At 31.6% G+C, this 21,926-nt stretch overlaps 1 protein-coding gene across 3 annotated transcripts in view; it reads right to left on the reverse strand.

Moving 5' to 3' along the window:
- The window catches only part of LOC106786213 (glutamate receptor 1), a 209,026-nt gene that overhangs the window by 81,186 nt on the left and 105,914 nt on the right, over positions 1 to 21,926 (reverse strand). For all 3 annotated transcript variants that reach the window (XM_014747355.1, XM_014747353.1, XM_014747354.1), the window contains one exon: positions 5,023 to 5,175. In XM_014747355.1, the coding sequence (XP_014602841.1) occupies positions 5,023 to 5,175 (153 nt within the window). The remainder of the gene's footprint in view (positions 1 to 5,022; positions 5,176 to 21,926) is intronic.

Consider the following 21,926-nt stretch of genomic DNA (forward strand, 5'->3'; position numbering starts at 1 on the left):
GTTAGAGATAAGCACATAAGATTAAAATCAATACAAGAGGAGTTAATCTCATACCGAAAATATTTCCAAACATATTATAAACAAATGCTTTTTATGAAATAACGAAAAATAATATAATGAAATAGAATCGAGTTTACGCATACTTGACACAAGTTTTCAAGCTTATACGTATTACAATGAACAAAAATTGTATCCCAACACTTTTTCTACGAAATATCTATTATCTTTTATATAAAATTATTCTCAAAAAATTATAACAAAATACGTTGTGTTAAATAATAAAATTTGATCTAATAGATATTATAATTGTTAGAAAAGAACTGTAACTATCTTTTAATGATTTAAATACAAACAAAATCACACAATATAAAATGTGTGTGTATGATATTAATAAAAAAAGAGAATATTTTTTAATAATATACTCTCAACATTCATTTAAATTTCGATCGCAAAGTATTTGTATTATTAATATCCAATGATAAAAGATCCTTTGGCTAGGTGGTAACTTTCTTTGGCCAGTCCTATCAGAAATCTCGACTTCTGAAAACTGCAAAAGAGAAAGAGAAAGAGAAAGAGATAGAGAAAGAATGTATATGAGGTGCCAGGTTGCCAGCAAGCCAGCCAACCAGCCAACCAGGGCCGGCATAAATCTGCCGAGGGCTCCCGAGGGTATTTCCAGCTTTTTTCTACCCTGAATAACCCCCTTTCCACGGTTTTACTCGGCCCCCGCCACTCCCCCCCCGTTGCCCCCTTCCACATAGTCGTCGCTTTTCCCAGCGCCAGTCATCGTCCTTCGTACTTCGCCCTTCGTCCTTCGTCCTTCTCACCATCCTTTTTCTAACTTTGCTCTTTCATTCTCTCTTTCTCACACATACTCACATTATCTTTCTTTCTTTCTTTCTTTTTCTCTCATTTCTTTCTTCCACCACAATATTCTCGTGTCTCATTCTCTCCCTCTCCCCCCCCCCGCACCTCATTCACCCCTTTACCTATCTTTTTCTATCTTTCTATATATTCTCCCAGCTTTTTATGTCTTTCCTTTTTTTTTCTCCACCCCTCCTCCTCCTTCTCCTCCTCCTCCTACCTTTTCTCTCTTCTCCACTATCTCATTCTCTTTCCATCTTCCTTTTTTCTTTCTACTCTATTTTTTCTTTTTTTTTTTTTTCTACGCGAAAAGACAATATTAAAAGAAGAGAATTCGAATAGATTAACAAAAAGAGTATTTCTAAATAATATGTTACGTTTAAGATGACAATATAGACAAATTCTTTTCTTCTTCTTCTTCTTCTTCTTCTTCTCAGATATCATAGAAAAAAATGTAGGCAAATGTTTAGCAACGATAATACGAAGTATCCTTATTGTCGTATAAATCGTGGAAATAAATTTGTCTTCGTTAAACGAAAAAATATAAAATAAAATAAAATAATCTTCTCTATATATACAGGGTGTTCGTAAAGATAATTAACAAAACGATAATCACAAAATCAACGTATTACCATTAAAATAAAATAAAATAAAATGATATCACTCATATGATATATCCAATATCATTGAAATAAAAATCAATGAACATTATTTAATATAAAAAAAAAAAAAAAAAAAAAAAAAAAGAAAAAAGGTTAGTCGAATAGAATTGGAAAATTTGAAGGAAAATGATTTAGCCATGAGTTTGCCAATGTGAAGGATAACCGTCGTTTAGTTTGAGCATCCGGTGAAAGCAATTTAAGCAGACCGCGTTTCGACAATAGATTTAGCAGGTAGTAAACGCGACCAGCTATGGGATTATAACAGTAGTGGCCTCTGGCTTTGAGGGTTGTAAAGGAAGGGTGAAGGAAGGGATGAGATGGGGAGGGAAGGGTGAGAAGGGGCTAGAGAGGGATTGGGGTGGGAGAGAACAGCTAGCATTAATACAATTAGCGCAGCTTTGCTAAGTACCGTAACGCGTACCACGATCTCCATATCCGTTGGACTTGGCCCAAATACTCACGGATGTCGTTTACGGATCTATCCAATGTTACAAATACAAGCAACCCTCCTTGGCACATCTATATATCCCCACTACTTATCATTACGATCGATGTTATCATCGTCATCCTATATGATATCAAATTGTTCTATAATAATACCCTCAAATGATATATAATCGTTTTCGATGAAATTGATAACGTTGATCAAGCAAGATGTTTCAGATTTAGACAGTTCAACCTTATCTATTATCACACATGTAATACTATTGATTATTATTATTATTGTTATATTAGGATGATTGGAATTATCAGAGTAATGATCGAGATAATGTAAAGGATAAAGTAGGTATTTGTTTTCGATAACATTTTAACGAAAGTATCGTTTAAGTTTATATTTTGTCGCGTTTTAATACCGAAATTGTGTTTCAATTTTCTGATAAGATCTTAAATTAATTATCGAAATGTCGGTACAGAAATGATTAACTTTGTAATTAATAATACACGATATTATATATTATAATATCGAATGATTTTATTATAATTATTCTATACGATCTAATCCGCGCGCAGATCACTCTGGTAGTTAATAATTAATTACCCCTTCCTTTTTATTATATATATATATATTATTCTTTATCATTGCGAAATTAAAAATAGAAAAAAAAAGGAGATAAAAATTATACGAAAGTACACGGCTGTTTTTTTGTTTTTTGTTTATTTCGAACGAATGGATATTACGCGATAATGATAATCAAAATATACAATTCGAATGTGGAAAATAATCGTTTGATCAAATCGTATCGTTTTGAAATTCCCTTTTTTCTGACAGGGGGGGGGGAGGGGACAGGGGGAAATATTTTTGTTCGAATGGAAAACGTAAAGAAAGAATTCAGGACCGGGTGTATTCGGATATCAAAGATAACACCTGAAATCCTTGAAGTTACATCGTTGAAATTGTTATCGACGTTTCTCACCTATTCATAAAAGACACTGCTAAAGAGATGGGGCACACAGGTATACACACACACACACACACACACACACACACAGATGATCGTGAAAGTTATCAGCTTTAGCGAAGAGAAACGAACGAACGAACGAACGAACGAATCAACGAACGAATCAACGAACGAGGCAATCTCGTGACGACCTCGTTATATGGAAAAGCTCGAGAGAATACGCAGAAAGGAAACGATGGGGTGGTGGGTAGGGGGCTAGAAGGGAGGAGGGAGGAGAGGAGGAGGGGATAAAGGTTTGAAGGGTAAGACCCGAATGGATAAAGATGCACTCTCTCATTATATTCAATCGTCGTTCCATTTACTTTCCTTCCTTGATCCAACGATACTCAGATCGTTAACTATTATCTTTCTATTATATAACAAGAATGATTATATTTATATAAAATCTTATTTATCTTAACGTAACAATCCCCACGTTTTATTTCAAACATATATATGTAGATGTATGTATGTATGGTATATTATAAGAACAAAAGTTTAAAAAACGAAAATTGTACGATACTCGTGTAACAATTACACGTTAATCATTTTTTTTTAATATAACTATTTTATTTTTGTTTTCTACAATATCTAAATATGTCAGTAAAAAATGAGTGTGTGTTTTTTGTTGTTTTTAAATTGTTCGTCGAATAGAGTTAAAGTTTCGAAAGAAAGTTTATATACGATAGAGGTAACGAATACAGCGTGGTAATAATAATTTTGTTGCAAATTTGGTTTACTTGTCTTTTTCTTCTTCTTCTTTTTTTTTGCAATCTAAATTGCTTGTTTCAATTACTTTTGAAAAGAAAACAAAAAATAATAACCTTTCAATTTTTTATTAATAAAATGTTAGATCATATTGACAATCCTATTATTTCTTTTCAATGCTTATTAAACGAGTTTTACGAGTATCAATACTTCCCCCCCTCTCCCTCCGCCCCGTATAAATTTTACAACATTAATACGTTTAATACCGTTAAAGGTATCATTGTTATCAATAATAATTTATTATTAACATCATATATATATAAATGAAACAAATAAGTTTTATTGTTCAAGGATTATACGATGAAATAAAATAATCCCTTTATCGTGAAAATAATGAAACATTCATATGCATAATACGAATCTAATGAATCGAACCCCCATGNGAAATAAAATAATCCCTTTATCGTGAAAATAATGAAACATTCATATGCATAATACGAATCTAATGAATCGAACCCCCATGATAAATAATTTCTCAAAAAAAAAAACAAAAAAAAAAAAAAGAAACAAATACGATTATTTGAACATACGTCAATTAAATTCTCATTTACGTAACGAACCATAGTTTTGTTGTTAGTGGTAAAAGTGTAAACGTTGCTAAAGTTTTGATAATGATAAAAATCTCTGTTGGATTGAAAGAGAGAAAGAGAGAGAAAGAGAGAGAAAGGAAACATTGCTTATTTCGCAATGGACAGATTCGTGGAGGACTCAATAGCTGTGCGTTGTAGCCGTTTTTCCGACACATACCATCGCGTCGTTGGACTATTGTTGATAACTCGGCCATTGGCGCATTTCTGACATTCCCTTGGGTTCTTCCTACCTGATATCGGGAACAAAACACGGTGAAATCGATTTTCACGGTATACGATGAGACACAAAAATGAGTCTTCTTCGCTTGTATTGAGAGAAAGAGAGACCTGCTTGTGCGTTCGTGCTGAACAAAAATACGAATGAACAAGACTTTTTTTTTTTTATATTTAAAAAGAAAAATAGTAGATAAATTATTAACGTGTCGAATAATTTTTTTCGTGCACGTTGGTTGGTTTCTTTTTTTTTCTCTCTCTCTCTCTCTCTCTCTCCTTCTATTCGTAATTATCAATTTTTGAGTATACTTTCAACGTTACAATTTTAAATGATATTAGATAATCGTTCAAGGATCAAGGATCTCTGTTTAATCGTAGGAATTATTAATTGACTGTTAAATTTCTTTTGTTCTTTTTTTATTTGTTTTTTTAAATCCCTCTTGTGTTAGATATTCGTTTATAAGTATGTAGAATTTTGGTACTCACTCAAACGGGAAAGTTTATAAGCATCCGCTGTATTAATAACGTCGACGAAAGCTTGCAATTCGAATTTTCTCATGGTAGTATTCTTGTTGTGATTAAACATGGCGAACTTGAATGCAGATTGTACCTCGTCCGTACCCTGTTCGAAGATTGCACCTGTAATTTAAAAAAATACAATACGATATAACAATCGTTTCATATCGATATTTAATTATTTAAATTGTTGATATATTGCGAATAAATATTATAATCACGGAAAGCGTTTAACAAACGTATTGTTAACCAGCTTTGCTTTATAAGGAGAACAACAAAAAAATATAAGTATATATATATATATAAACGTCCAGCAATTATTTCGTTTAATCAACGTATATATTATATTGTTTATAAAATTCATTCGATAATGTAGAAAATGTGTATGCTCGATAATAAAGTAATTTAAATGCACTTTGGTAATAAATATTGAAATAACAAATCAATATATGTAAATTGTTGATTCGTATTAAAAATGATGATAAAAATTATTCGAAAAGTATTAAAATATAATACATATGGTTACATCTTAACGATATTGATATTGGTTAATTGATATACCTTATTGTAGTTCTAACAGCTTAATATGCGTTATTACGAATAAAAATAAATATCTTGTGTGTTAGTATTGTTTAATTAGTAATAGAATGAATAGTATGTAATAGAATGAGTGAAAATTTGGAGAGAAGATAATATATCATGCCATTTATCAGATGACACACGTCGAATCCTCATCTTTCGTGGAAATCAATCGAGTATGACGATTCAGGTCAACGTTAGCTGTGTATCGGATGTCTAGTTATATCGGTCCGTTTACCGATAGCCCACATACGATGTACCTATGCGATCCGACGTCTGCTAGATCACCAATGTTGCATGAGTTTGCTGTAATTTCGATTGAAGCCATTTGACATTAATAGTTAGGTACTAATACGTACTGATATTAAGCTTTGAAACGGTTACTTTATATTATACGTACATGTAAATATATATTACATGGATTTTTTATTTTAAAAATATTTTATTATATTTAATATCTCTTTTTATATTAAACCACTCTCTCTTATTTTGTATATATATTTTACACATTATTTTTAATAGCGTTTATAATTGTGGGATAGAAAAACAAAGAAATGATCTTTGTAAATCTTCACAGTGTTCAAGAAAATTTTTCTTATCCTATCTTTGATTTAACATAATTTTGTATATATTTTTGTTTTCTTGTTCAATTAACACACACACACCACTCTCTCTTATTTTATATATATATTTTACACATTATTTTTAATAGCGTTTATAATTGTGGGATAGAAAAAAAAGAAATGATCTTTGTAAATCTTCACAGTGTTCAAGAAAATTTTTCTTATCCTACCTTTGATTTAACATAATTTTGTATAGTTTGTTTTATTTTGTTCAATTAACACACACACGTATTATTCGTAATATAATGGTTATACATTATTTATAAGTTTATTCATAATTTGCAATGATAACGTGTGCAAATAAGAGTAGCTGAATTTGGAATAGCTAAAAGAAGTATAATAATTAACAATTTTTGTTATATTTAAATTAACACATTTTTTTTTGTAATAATAATTATTTTAAATTATCCGATAGGATCGTTTATAATTATATCGAATGATCAAATAAAATGGAAATATAATTATAAATAGAAATTATTTTTCCAACTACTTAGTAAATTGTAACACCAGACGCATTATCCTTTATCTATTTTCTTCTTTTACTTTCCTTTTTCTTATTACCTCTTTCTATGGTTTTTCTTTTTTTCTTTTTTAGAAAAAATGTTTCCTTGTTGAAGCCAAAGGAGAAAAATTTTCGCGTTGAACGTTATGCGATATTATTGCCCTATTCTCTCGACTACCATAGTATCCTTTTTTTTCTTTTCTTCTTTTCTTTCTCAATTTTCTCTTTCAATTGTATTTCAACGAACAAAGTTTACGTCTACATAGACGTTCAACGGAATACATATATATTATCTAATAAAGAATTTTAATTATTCTCCTTTTCTTATAATAATAAAACGAAATTATTTTGACGATAATTAACGGAAGGGCTATTTTTCAAACTGAATTTAAAAAATGCAACGTTACCCCTTTTCAAAATTTATTTAATTATTTCAAGATTAAAATTAACATTTCATTTTTTGAATGAAAATGAACATTATTGCTGATATAATTAAGATAATATTTTATAGATGATATAGATTGATTGAATATATAAATATTACGTTAATAATTATTTACCACATTTAAAAATATTCTGATATTCATGACAGTTAATAGACATAGATTGATCACTATGTTTGATAGTAATTCTTAAAAATCTGTCTTATATTTTTACAATGTCATAATTATGAAAGTTGATGTACAAAGATCAGATTATATTAACATATTCAATAATTTAATGAACTAATTTTTTGTCAATAGAAAACTTTCGATGTATTCTTATTTTTAAAGTGATTGAAAATTCTATAAATGTGAGTTTTAATGAATTAAGATTACGTAAAAAGATACTGTTATATTAAAATGAAATTTAGAAGAAATTTTCTCGATTGATAATAATACGATATTAAACGTTATGATTGAGAAATCAGTTTGAACTATAATAAACTGTAAATATATCTAAGGAAGATATAAGGGTAACTGTTTAAACCACGTTCGCATGATGTACAGTCTACCCTTATTCGATAAAATCTATATTTAAATTATATCATCCTAGAGTCTACAACTTCCATGAACAATGGCTGCGTATTCGAGTATTAGAAGGGATCGATAAGTTATCTATTACAGACGGTCTACCTTGATTCACTAAATATACACTTAATATAAAGATGAACATATTATATATATATATATCTACGAGTTAATCGATAAACTTATATATCGAGATTTTATTTATTATTCATTTATAAAAGTTATTTTTTTAGCGATTTGTTTTCAATTGAATGGATATTACAATTTATGCGCTACCGGTTTAAATAATAAATATAATCATTTTTGGATAATATATTTACAAATAATATTTATCGTTATGAAAACAAACTGTCGTAAAAAAAAGAAAGAAAATTTAAACGAATAGAAGTAGCGAGAGAGTTATGATTTCCTTTTTGGTTTTTTTTTTCTTTTTAGTTTTTCTCGATTGAATGCACCCAACGATTAATTTATTTTTGCTTTAAATAGTAATAATATATTAATAAATAAAAAATCATTTTTATAAGAGATATATAATATATTATAAAATAATATTTATATTATTAAAATTCTGTCGCTAAGAGTGAGATAAAATTCCAAATAATAAACATCTAGCATCGAATTTTTTAATTGAAAATTTGAAATATGCAACGTTTGATGTGTTAAAGTTATTAGAAATTCTTTACGCACGACAGTCGAATAATTTTTAAATTTTTCTTTTTAATGTTATATATAAAGGATAATTTATTAAATATTTCTATCGAGCATAAATGTACGATTAATAGTACTGTCTATCATGCATTTTACAACATTCTTGGAATACATTCTATATACCGTCATTACAATCAAACGTGTTCTATTAAAATTCCTCGAATAACGAGATGAAATCCGAAAGATCTCTAAAGTTCTCTTGATCCATTCGATCTACGTCAAATACAAAAGAAAAACAGACAGATAGACAGACAGAAAATTAACGAAGCAAATGAGAGTGAGATATGTGTTGGTCGTTGTTCGTGAATATCTCCCAAATTAAAATGAAAATTATTTAACGTACGATGCTTCGAAATATTCAACGTTCAATTGAATTGTAAGATATCAAACGAAAAAAAAAAAACAAATTCCGATCCCTTCTTCGTCCTTTACTACCCCAATATTTAACACCAAAGATTGGTCAATATATTTTTTTCCTAGATATATTAATTCATAAATTACATTAATTATAATATTAAGATACGAACGATAAAACAATCTATAAGTAATTTCGAATACAAACCAAATGATTTCTAAGAAACAAAAACACAATGTATTAAATCACTTAAACCATTAAAAATAAAACGTAGCCTGTAATTTATCATACTAATAAATCATGAATAATCATACGTGAAACGAAAAAATGAAAACTGGACACGCATGTAAATTTCACTATAAAAAAAAAGAAAAGAAATAAATATAAAATAAAATAATTAAAAGATCAACTGTATGTGTGTGTCACTTGTATCAGCAATAAAGAAAGAAGAAGAAGAAAAAAAAGAAAAAGAAACAACAACAAAAACAACAACGTAAAAGAAGAAGGAAAAAGAAACGGGGGAGAAACGAAAAAACAAAAAAGAAAATGAAAGAAAATAGGAAGGAAATGGAGATAGAAGGAAAGATCGGAATGACGACGTTGGAATAGTTGGAAGAAAATGATTGAACAAAGAAAGAAAAAGAGAGAGAGAGAGAGAGAGATGAAGGGATGGAAGAGTAGAAATAGGATAGTAGTGGTGGTGGTGGTGGTGGTGGGAGTGAAAGAGGGTGAAGGGCACGGAGAATGTGGAGGATTGCGGCGAAGCACTGAGTACGGAAGGGAAATACGAAAAGGGGAATCGATGTGAGTGTGAACCAGTAATGGTGGGGATACTGGGCACCAATCAATAGCCGCGCGGCGGCGCCACACCTGTCAACGCGAGCTGAAATAAACACAGGTACTATATACCTATATATATCTATATGTATAACTAATACATAGGTACATGCACATTGTCTATCTTTGTCGAACGTGTTAACATTGCCATTCAACCGATGATCAAACCCCTACTCGACTTTTTTCAGTGCTTTTATTTTCATTTTTCTTTTTTCCATTTCTTTCGAAACCACACGCACACACACACACATATTTAGAAATTTTTAATTCGTCAATATTTATTAGATCGTAACGATTAACGAGTTTCGATGGGTTAAAAAAATAAAGAAAAGTGACAACGAAAAAAAAAAAAAGAAAGTAAGTCCGAAAAACGACAGGTAGTTTCTTTTTAACAAATAACATGACTTTTGTTGTCACGGGTATACGAGAACAGTTTCCAAATTCGTTAAATAAAGCTGACGCATTTTCAATGTACCCGAATTGATTCGCGTTTTATTGGATTAACGTATAAATAAATAAAGATTTGGCTCGATTGAAATGTTTTTTTATGAGTTCTTGTTAACGTACTTGCTGATTGATCTCTCGGGAGAAGGGGGGAAAAGGGGGAAGGGGAAAGTTCTTTGTTTCTCAACAATTGGATAGGTGTATTATCGGATTGATTACGAGAAATGCTGAATAGCTTTTCGAAAATGGTATTGAAATTTTTTAACGTACAACTTGTAGACAGGTTTAACGTTTATATCTGCAAATTTTATTCTTTTACATAAATAAAACTATTCGGATATAAATCTATAAATATATTCGCTCTTAAATAAAAAAAACTATTATTATTTTGTTTGATCACACACACAAGGGGTCTTCAGTTTCTTTTTTTATATTTTCAATTTAACACGTTAAAACGTTTCTGATTTTATTTATTATGAAAATGGAGGTTCTGAACTATCAAATATATATATATTCATACGCACATATAGAAAGAGAGAGAGAGAGAGAGAGAGAGAGAGAGAGAAAATGGGGTCTCCATAGATGGGTCGACACCGCAGGAAAATTCAATTGCCGATCGTAACTGAAGCTTTGACGGAACACCGTGCGCCATCGCAAACCATTAAAAGTTTCTTTAACTTCCTTCACGCGATTACGATTGTAATTGAATATCGAGAACAATGTAAACGAGCGAATGGCTTCAAATGTAAACTTTCAGTTAAAGGAAGGGAATCCTTAATTCTCTCATTACTATTGGTACCCGGCTCATTTGTTTTATCCTTTAGAAAATAACTGACAACGAGTATCTTTAATGTTACTTTGGAAAACTTATTTTAAGTTTTATAATATACCCCCCACCCTCCCCCACCCCTAACTCCCTTATAATATATCTAATGTAAGTTTAGTTCTTAGTTTGAATAAAAGATTTAAATAGAGTACTTTCTCTCTCTCTCACTCTCTCACACACTCTTACACAAACACATAAACTTTCTAAAGGTAAAATGTAAATTTCTAGGGAGTTTCCTAGGGTAGTTTTCATATGGGTATATTATCGTATTTCGTCGATATTATCGCTTAACCGTTCGACGAAGGAACCAACAACCGATTCCCGTTACGAACTAATACGTTTGCTGTTTCTAACTAATTCGGCTTCAGCCTCAATTACTCGGAGTCGGTCGTTATCTACGCTCTCTCTTATACAACCCTTATCAGGGGGTACCACCGCCTCTGGTACTATGGACTATCTATATTTATGGTGCGTCGAGTTCCCTTTCTCTTCACTTACCTAACCCTTTTCCATATCTTCCTAACACCCTAACAATAGATATAGGTATAATACTGAATACCTAATATATGTTCTTTTCAAATATTTCATATCGTTGAAATGAAATTATTATTCGACTAAAGGATAATAGCACATTTTCTTAATGATTTTGAGGAATTAGGAAAGTGTAACAAGAGTAGTTGAATGAAAGGGGTTGGAAAATATTTGAAGATACTTTATCTTGAATTAATTTTACAAATTTTTAAGAAAATATTTAATAATACGAAATTACGTAATGTTGATAATAATAAAATGAAGATATCATTTGAAAAATTGTATATAATTTTTCATGATTTATATAAATGTTACTCGATAGATAATTTTATGTGTGTATGTGTGTGTGAATAAGGTATAAGAAATTATTAGATTACTTTATAATTTGATGTAATTTTTTAAATAATTCGAAAGACACTTTTTTATCACCTTTGTTATATTAAATCCTTCAATCTCTAATTCAAACGTAAATTTTTAATTTTTATTAAAGTGACCTAACGATAACAAGGATAATAGCACGTATTTTGGTTCCGTTTAAATTAAACTTGAACCGATCACGCTCGGAAGATTAACTTGTTGCTAATGTAGCAACATTACCAATTCCGGTTGGGAAATTGGCGCAGTGCCTTCTTCTCCGTTGCTGAATTTGTACGATCCTTAGATCACATTCATCGAGTTTTCAAGTTCCAAATTAAAGAACGGAAAAGGAAAAGAAATTTCTTCAAAAGATTCGAATTACCGACCCGCATAAAGAGAATTTAGTTCGACGAGGTCAATCATTATTCTTGGCAAAGTTAAAACGTAACTAAATTCCACGATAGTGATTTTCTTTTCGTTGTAAAGAAAGTTAATCGATATTGTATTATTTTCCAAAGAGATATATATTTCTAAGGGATTTAAATGAACTTCTTCACAGTTTAAGAGAAAAGAGATATCGAATCTAACTTTATGTTAATGTGTCGTACGATCTTTGATAAAGACTTATCTGCTTTTTATAATTAAACGAACTAACGAAACGAAACGAAACGAAACGCTTCGATAATTTTCTAAGAGTTTCTTTAGAAAGAACAATGAAAGATTTGAAGAAAGAAAAGATACTGACAACATTACCGCAATTCCTTTTCTACGATATTACCCACGGTCATTTCTTTTCCCTTTTTCTTCTTCGACTATGAGAAGAAAAGTAAAAGAGAAAAAGAAAAACGAGAAGAGAAAAAAAAAAAGAAGAAGAAGAAAAAAAAGCTCTAGTAACCATCCACCGTTCCTCACAACTGTCGGATTTCTTTCTTCAACGAAAACAACCCTAAGACAAATTCATTCGCGTTGAAATGTTTTAGTTAACTAATACGAAAACTAACCAGAGAATAGAAAGGTTTCTTTCATTAGGCTTAGAAAAAAAAAAAAAAAAGAATGAATCTTTTTCCAAGATAAAATATGTCTATCTAAGTGTTCTTTATATTTTACTACAAAAATTATATCAATTACAATTGTGATCACGAATCATAATATCCAAGTATTTATTAGATCACCACCTATAGGTAATAACAAGTTCCCATTAACGTTCTAATAGCAATAATCGTACAAATTTCACGAGAGTATTGTTCTAATTACAATCCGTGGTATCCACGATTAGTTATCGTTAGGAAGAAATTATTGATAATTCGGCTATAAAATCTATGTAAGCCAAATACACAAAGGCATACCATCCAACTATCGGTATTCTCATAGAGGCTTTACGTAAACTAATCAGCTATGGTATTTCTGTGATAATGTTTCTCCCGGTAGATACGAACCAAAGCAGACAGGCAACCAACCAACCAATCAAGTAACCAAGCAGGTAGGTAGGCACGCACGTACGCATGCACGTACGCACGTATGCACCACGAATTTGTTGTCTCCGATCATTGTTTGTCAACGAACCGCATTTGTCGAATTCTGCTAGCGAACCGAAACATCTGCAATTGTCTATTTCATTTTAAACCCCTTCCCCCCCACTCTTACTATTCGTATCCCCACCTTATCCCTCCCCCTTCCCATGTATTTTCCCTCTAAATTTCTCTTCACCAATCAATTCATCTCTATGTGTACGTATACATCTCAACTCTTGTGTTACCCTTATCGAAATAGCTGATTGTAGCGTTAGTAAAGCTAAACCAACGCGATTCGTTCTATCAAGATAAGCTATGTCGGCCTGTTATGTCAGATAATTAACTAATAGACTACGATACGTGAGCGAAATACCAAAAGGAACTTACTCGTCAACGTTTGAGATCGTATTTGAATCCTATTGCGGTACCACCCCTAATTACATCGCAAACCGCGACGCATTCTAATTTTCCTTGATTATTTCATTATCAATTCGATTGTATACGATAGTAATATCGATGTCCATACAAACAAAATTGTTTTTCATTATTTTTCATATTTATCATTGTTATATATATTATATATCTTTTTACTAATATATTTAAACATATGTATAATAATATTATCAGTTAATAATAATAATAAAAATACGGTACGTGATTAATAAAGATTTAAAAATAATTGATAAATTTTTATCTCGATGTTTTTGCAATTTCTTTCGATATTTTTGCTTTTTTGAAATTTGAAACTAGGAGACGGGGAAAAACAGAAAAAAAAAAGAAAAAAAGAGAGTAAAAAGCAACGCTCTCTCTCTCTCTCTCTCTCTCTTACCCAAGGGAATGCATGATGCATCAACGTCCGTGCAACGATGGCGGTGCAAGCTCTAGCATAAGAGAACATTCGCGCTCGAAGGAAGATTAAACGCTTTAAAGTCTGGTAGGAAACTTTGAGCTAAGTAAGAGCCACCCAAAGAGAGACCGGACTTCTTAATCATGTAAAGGTAAAGCTCCGTCTTAAAAGCTCCTTTCGAATAATGGCCGACGTTTCCACTCGGTGAAAGATCTTTCTTTTTTTTTTTTACTTTCCTTTCTGAAAAATACTACTGCATAGTTCTTGAAAACGTCTATGAAAACGTCTATGAAAACGTATCTTTATAAAAACACAATTTATACGTGTGTGTGTGTGTATGTGTGTGTGTATTTACGTGAAAACGTTTTTCTTAAAAAAAAAAAACAAAAAAATAATATATAAATTTAATTAATTAATTATTTTAATTTAATTTTATTTTAATTAAATTAATTAATATTAATTATTTTATTAATTTCTCTCTCTCTATTTTTTTTTCTTCGTACTTAATACTTAACAACCGTTGTTCATTCTATGTTTTTTTTTTTGGTCTCCTTATTTATTTTTATATTATTATCGCATAAATAAAAATGAATTCAATACGATGGGATGAAAAAAGTAAAAGAAAAAGAAGAAGAAAGAGTAGAAGATTTTAGTCTCGAGTAACGTAGAACCCACCCCCGTTTGAAATCCTTTTAAAAATCTCCATCCCTTCAGGACCATTTTAGTCCCTCTGAGCCGATTTTTCAGGTCGTAAGTACAGGTGGTGATTTATAAAGTGGAAACGCCGACTGGACTCTCGTGCGTCCTTTGCAACGATCCATTACAATCCCCTGCTGCTTCGAGTCATAATATTTCCCATTCCTCTCTTGCCCCCCCCACCCACTTGCCCACCCCCCTTCTCTCTAACACTCACCCTTTTTCTCTCTCTTTCTCACTCTCTGTTTGTTTCTTTTCGTTTCCATGTTTTTTTCTTTTTTTTTTTTTTTTTTTTTTTGTTTGCACCATGTTGCCACCAACTTTGAAGTTCTCCACGTTCACGAAAAATTCTTTGGCCTTTTTGAAACTATCGCGAGTCGTACCCCATCAGGTTGCTTTATGTAAAATCCTGAAAGAACTTCTCCCTTCCCATTTTTTTTTTATATCAACGTATATGCATGCATGCATGCATGCATGCATGTGTCTATGCATACATAGGTTATAGCTTTTGGTATATACCAGGCAAACATTATAACACCGTACGATTATGAATATTGTATATGCCTTCGACAAATCTTTCTTCCGTTTTGCTTATCTTCCTCCTCTCTTATCCACCCCTTTATTCCTACTACCCTTCTCTTTTCTTAATCTCGAATGGATACGTAAGCTATTGCGAATAGGTACACTTAGGTAAATATTTGCAATTTGGCTTGTACGAAATATCTATATATTATATAACAACACACACACACACAGATACATACACATACACATGATTACGTATAAGCATTTTGCGATTATTTCGGTGATGCATTCGAAATATTTAATAATCAATCGATATAACACAATAAATTCAAACAAAATTTGTTTCAATTTTAAAGTAATCAATAATCAAAAACGTTACATATACAAATCTATATGGTAATTTAAACAATTGAAAATATTAATAGAGTACAATACTGCATTCGATTTACCTTAATTGATTAATAATTAATCGATAGAAATGTATATTATAATCTTGAAACACGGAGTATAGGTATGATGTACCATCCTCTTCGAAATCAAACAGTCAACTGAGTTCATTGTCCGCTATATGAAAGTTCTTTTATTGAATGTTATTTATATGACTTTTCAAAGGTTTCCTATACAAAATATACATTCGTAATAAATAGAATGTTTATTTCTGTGGGATCTATCTTTCTCTCTCTCTCTTTCTCTTTGTGTATGTGTGTGTGTTTCCTCGGTAATAAAGTAAGAAATATTTAGATGTAACAATGATGTGAAATAATTTATATATATATTATATGAATTATTTTTTGAATTTTCAGACATTTCGTATTGTCCAGATATATCTTATATAACTTATATTATATATTATAATATATTTAATTAAATTAATTAAAAAATTGATACCCCCATCATCACTTATCACATCGTATCAACATATTCATATCATTACCATTGTCTAAGAAATTTCACGTTACAAAATAGAAAGAAACAAAACCGAATAAACACACGTATAAAAAATAAAAAATTCTGAATGATCTAAAAAAAAAAATATCGAACTGGTAACGCGTTTGTGTTAGCAATCTTTTTTCTAGGGTATCGACAGGAGCCCAGTAGTCGTCTACCTTCCTGTATCATTGGTACGATACTAGATACAGAGAAAGAGAGTGAGATAGACAAACAGAAAAAGAGAAAGAGAGAGAGAAAGAGAGAGAGAGAGAGAGAGTTTTCCTATGCCCTCGTCGGGTTTTGCGGCTCGGTAATAAAAACGTCGAGGAGATACGTAAAGTATTTCGTAATAACGGATAGTGGTCCGTGCTGCTGGCACAGAGCAAAGGAGGTTTATTGCTTTGCCGGTTGGTGCTGCTGCTGCTGTTACTACTACTGTTACTACTGTTGCTATCGTTGCTGTTGCTGTTGGTGTTGCTATTGCTACTGGTGTTGCTGATGTTACTACTACTTTGCTATCCAGTCTTTGCCAGGTTCTCCCTTTCTCTTTCATTCTAACGAAACAAGCTCCCAAGTTCGAACCCGGTATATACTTACCTCGAGTGCATCGGCTGCGATGCTAAACCGCAAAGGATGCCGGTTTGCCTAAAAGCCTATCGACGCATTGCGCAAGATCATCTCTTTTGTTTCACAATTTATTTCATAAAAATATAAATATTTTAAATAAATAGTATTTAGAATCTCAGAACAAATGTAATAGTTATTTGTTTCTCTTCTATTTTGTTTTAACTAAATGATAGATAAAAGTAATCGATACATATAATTGTGAAAGTGGTCTAAGCATATACACCTTGTTTCGAGATATTTCATATTTGAATATCAAACGAATTCTATCTTCCTCTTTTTACTAGGACTTTGTCATGTTATAGTAGCTTTTTTTATTGCTATTTCTAGGAGTGATTTATTGTTTTTACTGAGGGTAGGTTACTAGCTTTACTATCAAACGGATTCTATATAATATTGAAATAACAAACACTATCTAACGATTCTTTTTTGACAATACATCGTGAAAATTACATTGAATTATATTTAGTTGAAAATAATATGGTGATGTGAAATAATTGATAAACTCATTTTTTTTTTGTTTAATTTGGACTTATAAAACCAATTTCATAATTGTGTGCAAGATATGAATTATATATTTTAAAAATAAGATTCATAATCTTATCTCGAGAGAAAAATAAAATCAACGTCGGAAAAAAATTGAAAGAGTGTATAAATAAAAAGAACAGTTGCTCGACGATGCGGGTCTTTGCATGCGAATTACATCAGTCGTACGCATTTGGTAGTTGGTTGGTTGGTTGCTTGCTTGGTTTGTACGAGTTAAGGGGAGGAGTTGGGGGATGGGATTGGTGGTTGGTAGTGCCAGTGACGGAACGATTTGGAGTTCTTTTCATGGAAGAATGGCTTTTCCATGTCGTTGAATTCAGTGGCTGGCCCGCACAATTTGGTTCTCCTCGACCACCGTGCCGATGATGACGAGAGTCGACAACGGTGACGACAACGGTGACGACTATGACGACGAAGACAACGGACAAGGCTTCAAACTAAAGAAGAGAAGAGAAATAGTGTGAAAAACTCGAGTACTATGACGACGTCATTGGACAATTTCTTTTTCTCTCTCTCTCTCTCTCTTTCACACTCGTTCATTCTTTTCTCTACACTCGAAAAGTCTTCCAGATGAATCGGGAGGTATTCTTCAAACTATCTACCCTTATTCTTCTCGACATTTTTCTTCTTCTTCTTCTTCTTCGAGTACTTCGACTTCTTCCTTTTCTTCCTTCCCCCCCCATCCCCCTTATCCATTCCACACTTTTCTTTTATTTTTCTACAGTATTCCTTCTTTCTTTCTTTCTTTTTCTATCTCTTCCTTCTTGTTTTTCTTCTTCCACTCTTCTCACTCGAATTTTTTTTTTCTCTCTTTCTTCTTCTTCTTCTTCTTCTTCTTCTTTTACCACTCCTTTCGATCTTACCTCCGAGCCATTTTCTTCGAAGAGTTGCCCATACCATACGAACATAACCTTCCCGACTTGTTAGTCGTTCTTCGAAAGTGCCATGCCTGCGGTCTCGCCGATATCACTTTCCGATAAAAGTCGCAAAGAGAGTCCTTTCGTATTTCTCTTCCCATACCCCTTCCTCCCTCGTTCCACCTTTTCAACCATCCCCCACCACCACCAGCACCACCATCACCACCAACTACTGCTACCGTCACCACCACCATCATCCTTCTCTTCTTTTCGTTTTCTTTCTTCCCCCACTTTGTTTTTTTCTTTTTTTTTTCTGCGTCGGGAGAGTGGTGAAAAAGAGGGGACTGAGGGGTTGAAAGAAAAAGAAAAAAAGTCTTAAAGGTCCGTCCCTGTATGTCGATGGACGACGAAGTAGCTTCCGAAGATTTCGTTTCTTATTACGTGTTCTTATATCCAATCTTCCCTTTTCCTAAGATTTTTACCTTTTCCAACGAATCGAATATATCGTCGAAGTTATGCGAGCAACGTGAAACACGTATCCTAACATTTTACGATTTTTCTCTCGTAGCATCCTAACAAAATCATTTTTTTTTTTCTTCCTTCTTCTTCTTCTATTTTTTCTTCTTTCCTTCCTTCCTTTACAAGTTATACGTTTCGTCATCTTGTTCATCGTTCTTTACTGTCCTTTCTTTATATCTTTCTCGTTCGACCTATGGAAACGTGACGAATTCGAGGAAAAGTTCTGACACCGTGAAAAAAGATTGGATAGATCGGATAGAATCCACGTGAACGTGACTTCTCGTTTTATTCTTGTTTTTTTTTTATTTGTATTTTTATTTTTATTTTTATTTTTCCTTTTTGTTTGGATTCGAATTTTTCTTTCGTACGAACAATTTTTATCGAGCATTTGATTAGGATCATTGTTATACGAAAAATTGTTTATATCAAAACGTTTCCATGGTGTTTAAAATAGTAGAACGTAGAATTCCGATTGTTTCTGACAAACGTTTACAAATTTGTCACCCCCCTTCCCTTCCCTATTTTCTTTCTATTTTCGTCTCGACTAACAATCTAATAAAATAATAACGAGGAATATGATAAGAGAAGAAAAAATAAGTTATATACATAATGTAATATAAAATCTAAATGATACTACACCACGACTTACGATACAATGCCCCTTTTTATTTTTTATTTTCCTTTCACCGCAGAAAAGAAAAAAATAAATAAATATAAAAGAACAAAAATAAAGATATAAATAAATAAATAAATAAATAAAGAAAGAAAGAAATAAAAAGAGAAAAGATTAACTACGAGATAGCCACCACCATGGTTTGTTGGAAGAAAAAAAGAAAGAAAAGAAAGAAAAAAAAAGAAAATTCGAAGGAAAGGACCTGGGTACTATCTCAGAAAAATTATGTCAGTACCTATCTCAGGTTGAAAGCAAAAATGAGGATGATCGTGGTAGTAAAAGAAAAAGAAAAAGAAAAAGAATAAGAAGAATAAGAATAAGAAGAAGAAGAAAAGAAGAAGAAAAAGATATGAAATAACCGGAATAAAAAGGGAGAGTGAAATCTCGGTTTCCGGATTCGTAAAGAATAAGTGAGAGAAGGTGGTGAAGAAGAGTGGTGGGGGGGATAGGGGGACAGATGTGGGGGGAGAGAGAGAGGGGGGTTAAAGTAAAGTAGAGGGTGGAATAGAAATATTACTATTGGGATAAACTTCGTCCCCTTTTTTTCTTTTCTTTTCTTTTCTTCTTCTTTTTTTGTCGGCACGATAGCCGTAGAGTTTCTGTTGTTGTTGTTGTATTTATACTCTTATTATTATTCCATTCCCTTTTCTTTTCTTTTCTCCTCTACTCTTCTCTTTTTTTTTATGTTTTTCATCCCCTTTTTTATTTGACGCGAGAAACTCAACCCCCTCCCCTTTTCCATAAAGATTGAATCGTCTTAGTCGGGATAAAAAAAAAAGAAAAAGAAAATCTGACCAAAGGGAGATTTTTGCTTCAGGGTTTGACCCGACTAACACTTACACCCACACACCCACACACTTCGCCATCCCCCCCCCCCATCTACAACAATAGAAATTCTTTAACGATGTTAGAAAAATGAGTGTAATGAAGTATATGAGTGAAAGATAATGGGAAGTAAGAGAGATAGAATGATAGATAAGACGAATGCACAATGACTGCTTGTTTTACAAAAAGTTTGTTCATTTTATTCGGAAGTAAATGCAGCCAAGGGGATGGGGGTACGGTGGGGTAAGGAGTTGTAAAAGGGGCTGGGGTTATGGGTGATCGTTCGTCCTTGATCGTGCTTAAACGTATTCGTCCTTATTGTTCTGAAACGTTGGTTACGACCCTCGTAAATAAAGTTGAACCGACAATAAAGTTTCGTCCACGTCGATAATACCTAGCTCGTTTACATTTGCCATACTTGCCCATCACTATATTTTATTCCTTTATCATACCATATCCATCCCTTCCAACTCACTCTCCTTAACCCTTCCTTTTTCCCTTTTCTACTTTATCCGTTTTATCATCTTTCTCTTTTTACCAATTGTGCAACACTTTTGCTGAGACGGGGAAAACAATTTCCATAAATTCTATCGGTTTAACTTTTACATGGTATTTATTATGAGAGAAACCTCATAGAAAATCGTATAAACGTCGTATATGATAGTTTATGGTGTTAGAATAATACGATCAATTTTTGAAGATAAGTTATTGAAGTTAGAATGATTTTGTTTATAGATACATTTCGTTTGTTTATAAGATATACGATATTTCGATGATATTGTAAGATGATTTTTGTTACGAGTTTTAAAATAATTGAAGAGAATTATTTATCGGTTTGATAATGTCGATAAATGAAATTATAATATTATATAATTGAAAATTTGTATGTGATTTATTTGTCGTTAAATTAATACGACAATTCAGAGGAATTAGATATTTGTAATTAACATAATAAAATCTGATCGAATCGTTGGTGCAACGATGATTGATTTGTTAGATTAATATAAAAATAATGAGCAATATATTTTACAGTTTTTATTATATTTTTTTTGTTTTCTTTTGTTTATCAAAGAATGAGTATTTTTCGTTCAAATTAAATCTCTGATCGTAACAAAATATCGTTTCTATTTTCAACGATGGATTGACACGTACCGGACATTCTGTCAATTAATTTTTCACCTTCCTGATTGAATATTTGCCCCCCGTGGATTATTTTTTTCTCTTTTTTTTTTTTTACCAAAAATTGTCAAATATATTTCAATGGAAAAAAGGTTTATTGCCGATAAATTGGATGCGTATAAATTTTGCACGACAAGGAAACATTATGAATATATATAAAAAGATGTTGAAAATGTTTATTAAAAAAAAAAACAAACAAAAAAAAAAGAAAACAATAATAGTTAAACTCTTTTTAAAATGTGTTAATATCTAATTGAACGATATGACAAATCGTTTATTTTAAGTTAATCGGTATAACATAATCTATTAGATTTTTGAAAAAACAAGAAAAATAATCATGAAATAATTTGTGTAACTTTTAGCAAAGTAT

The sequence above is a fragment of the Polistes canadensis genome, unplaced genomic scaffold, assembly GCF_001313835.1.
Source record: "Polistes canadensis isolate GaletaPanama2010 unplaced genomic scaffold, ASM131383v1 scaffold_68, whole genome shotgun sequence".
NCBI lineage: Eukaryota > Metazoa > Arthropoda > Insecta > Hymenoptera > Vespidae > Polistes > Polistes canadensis.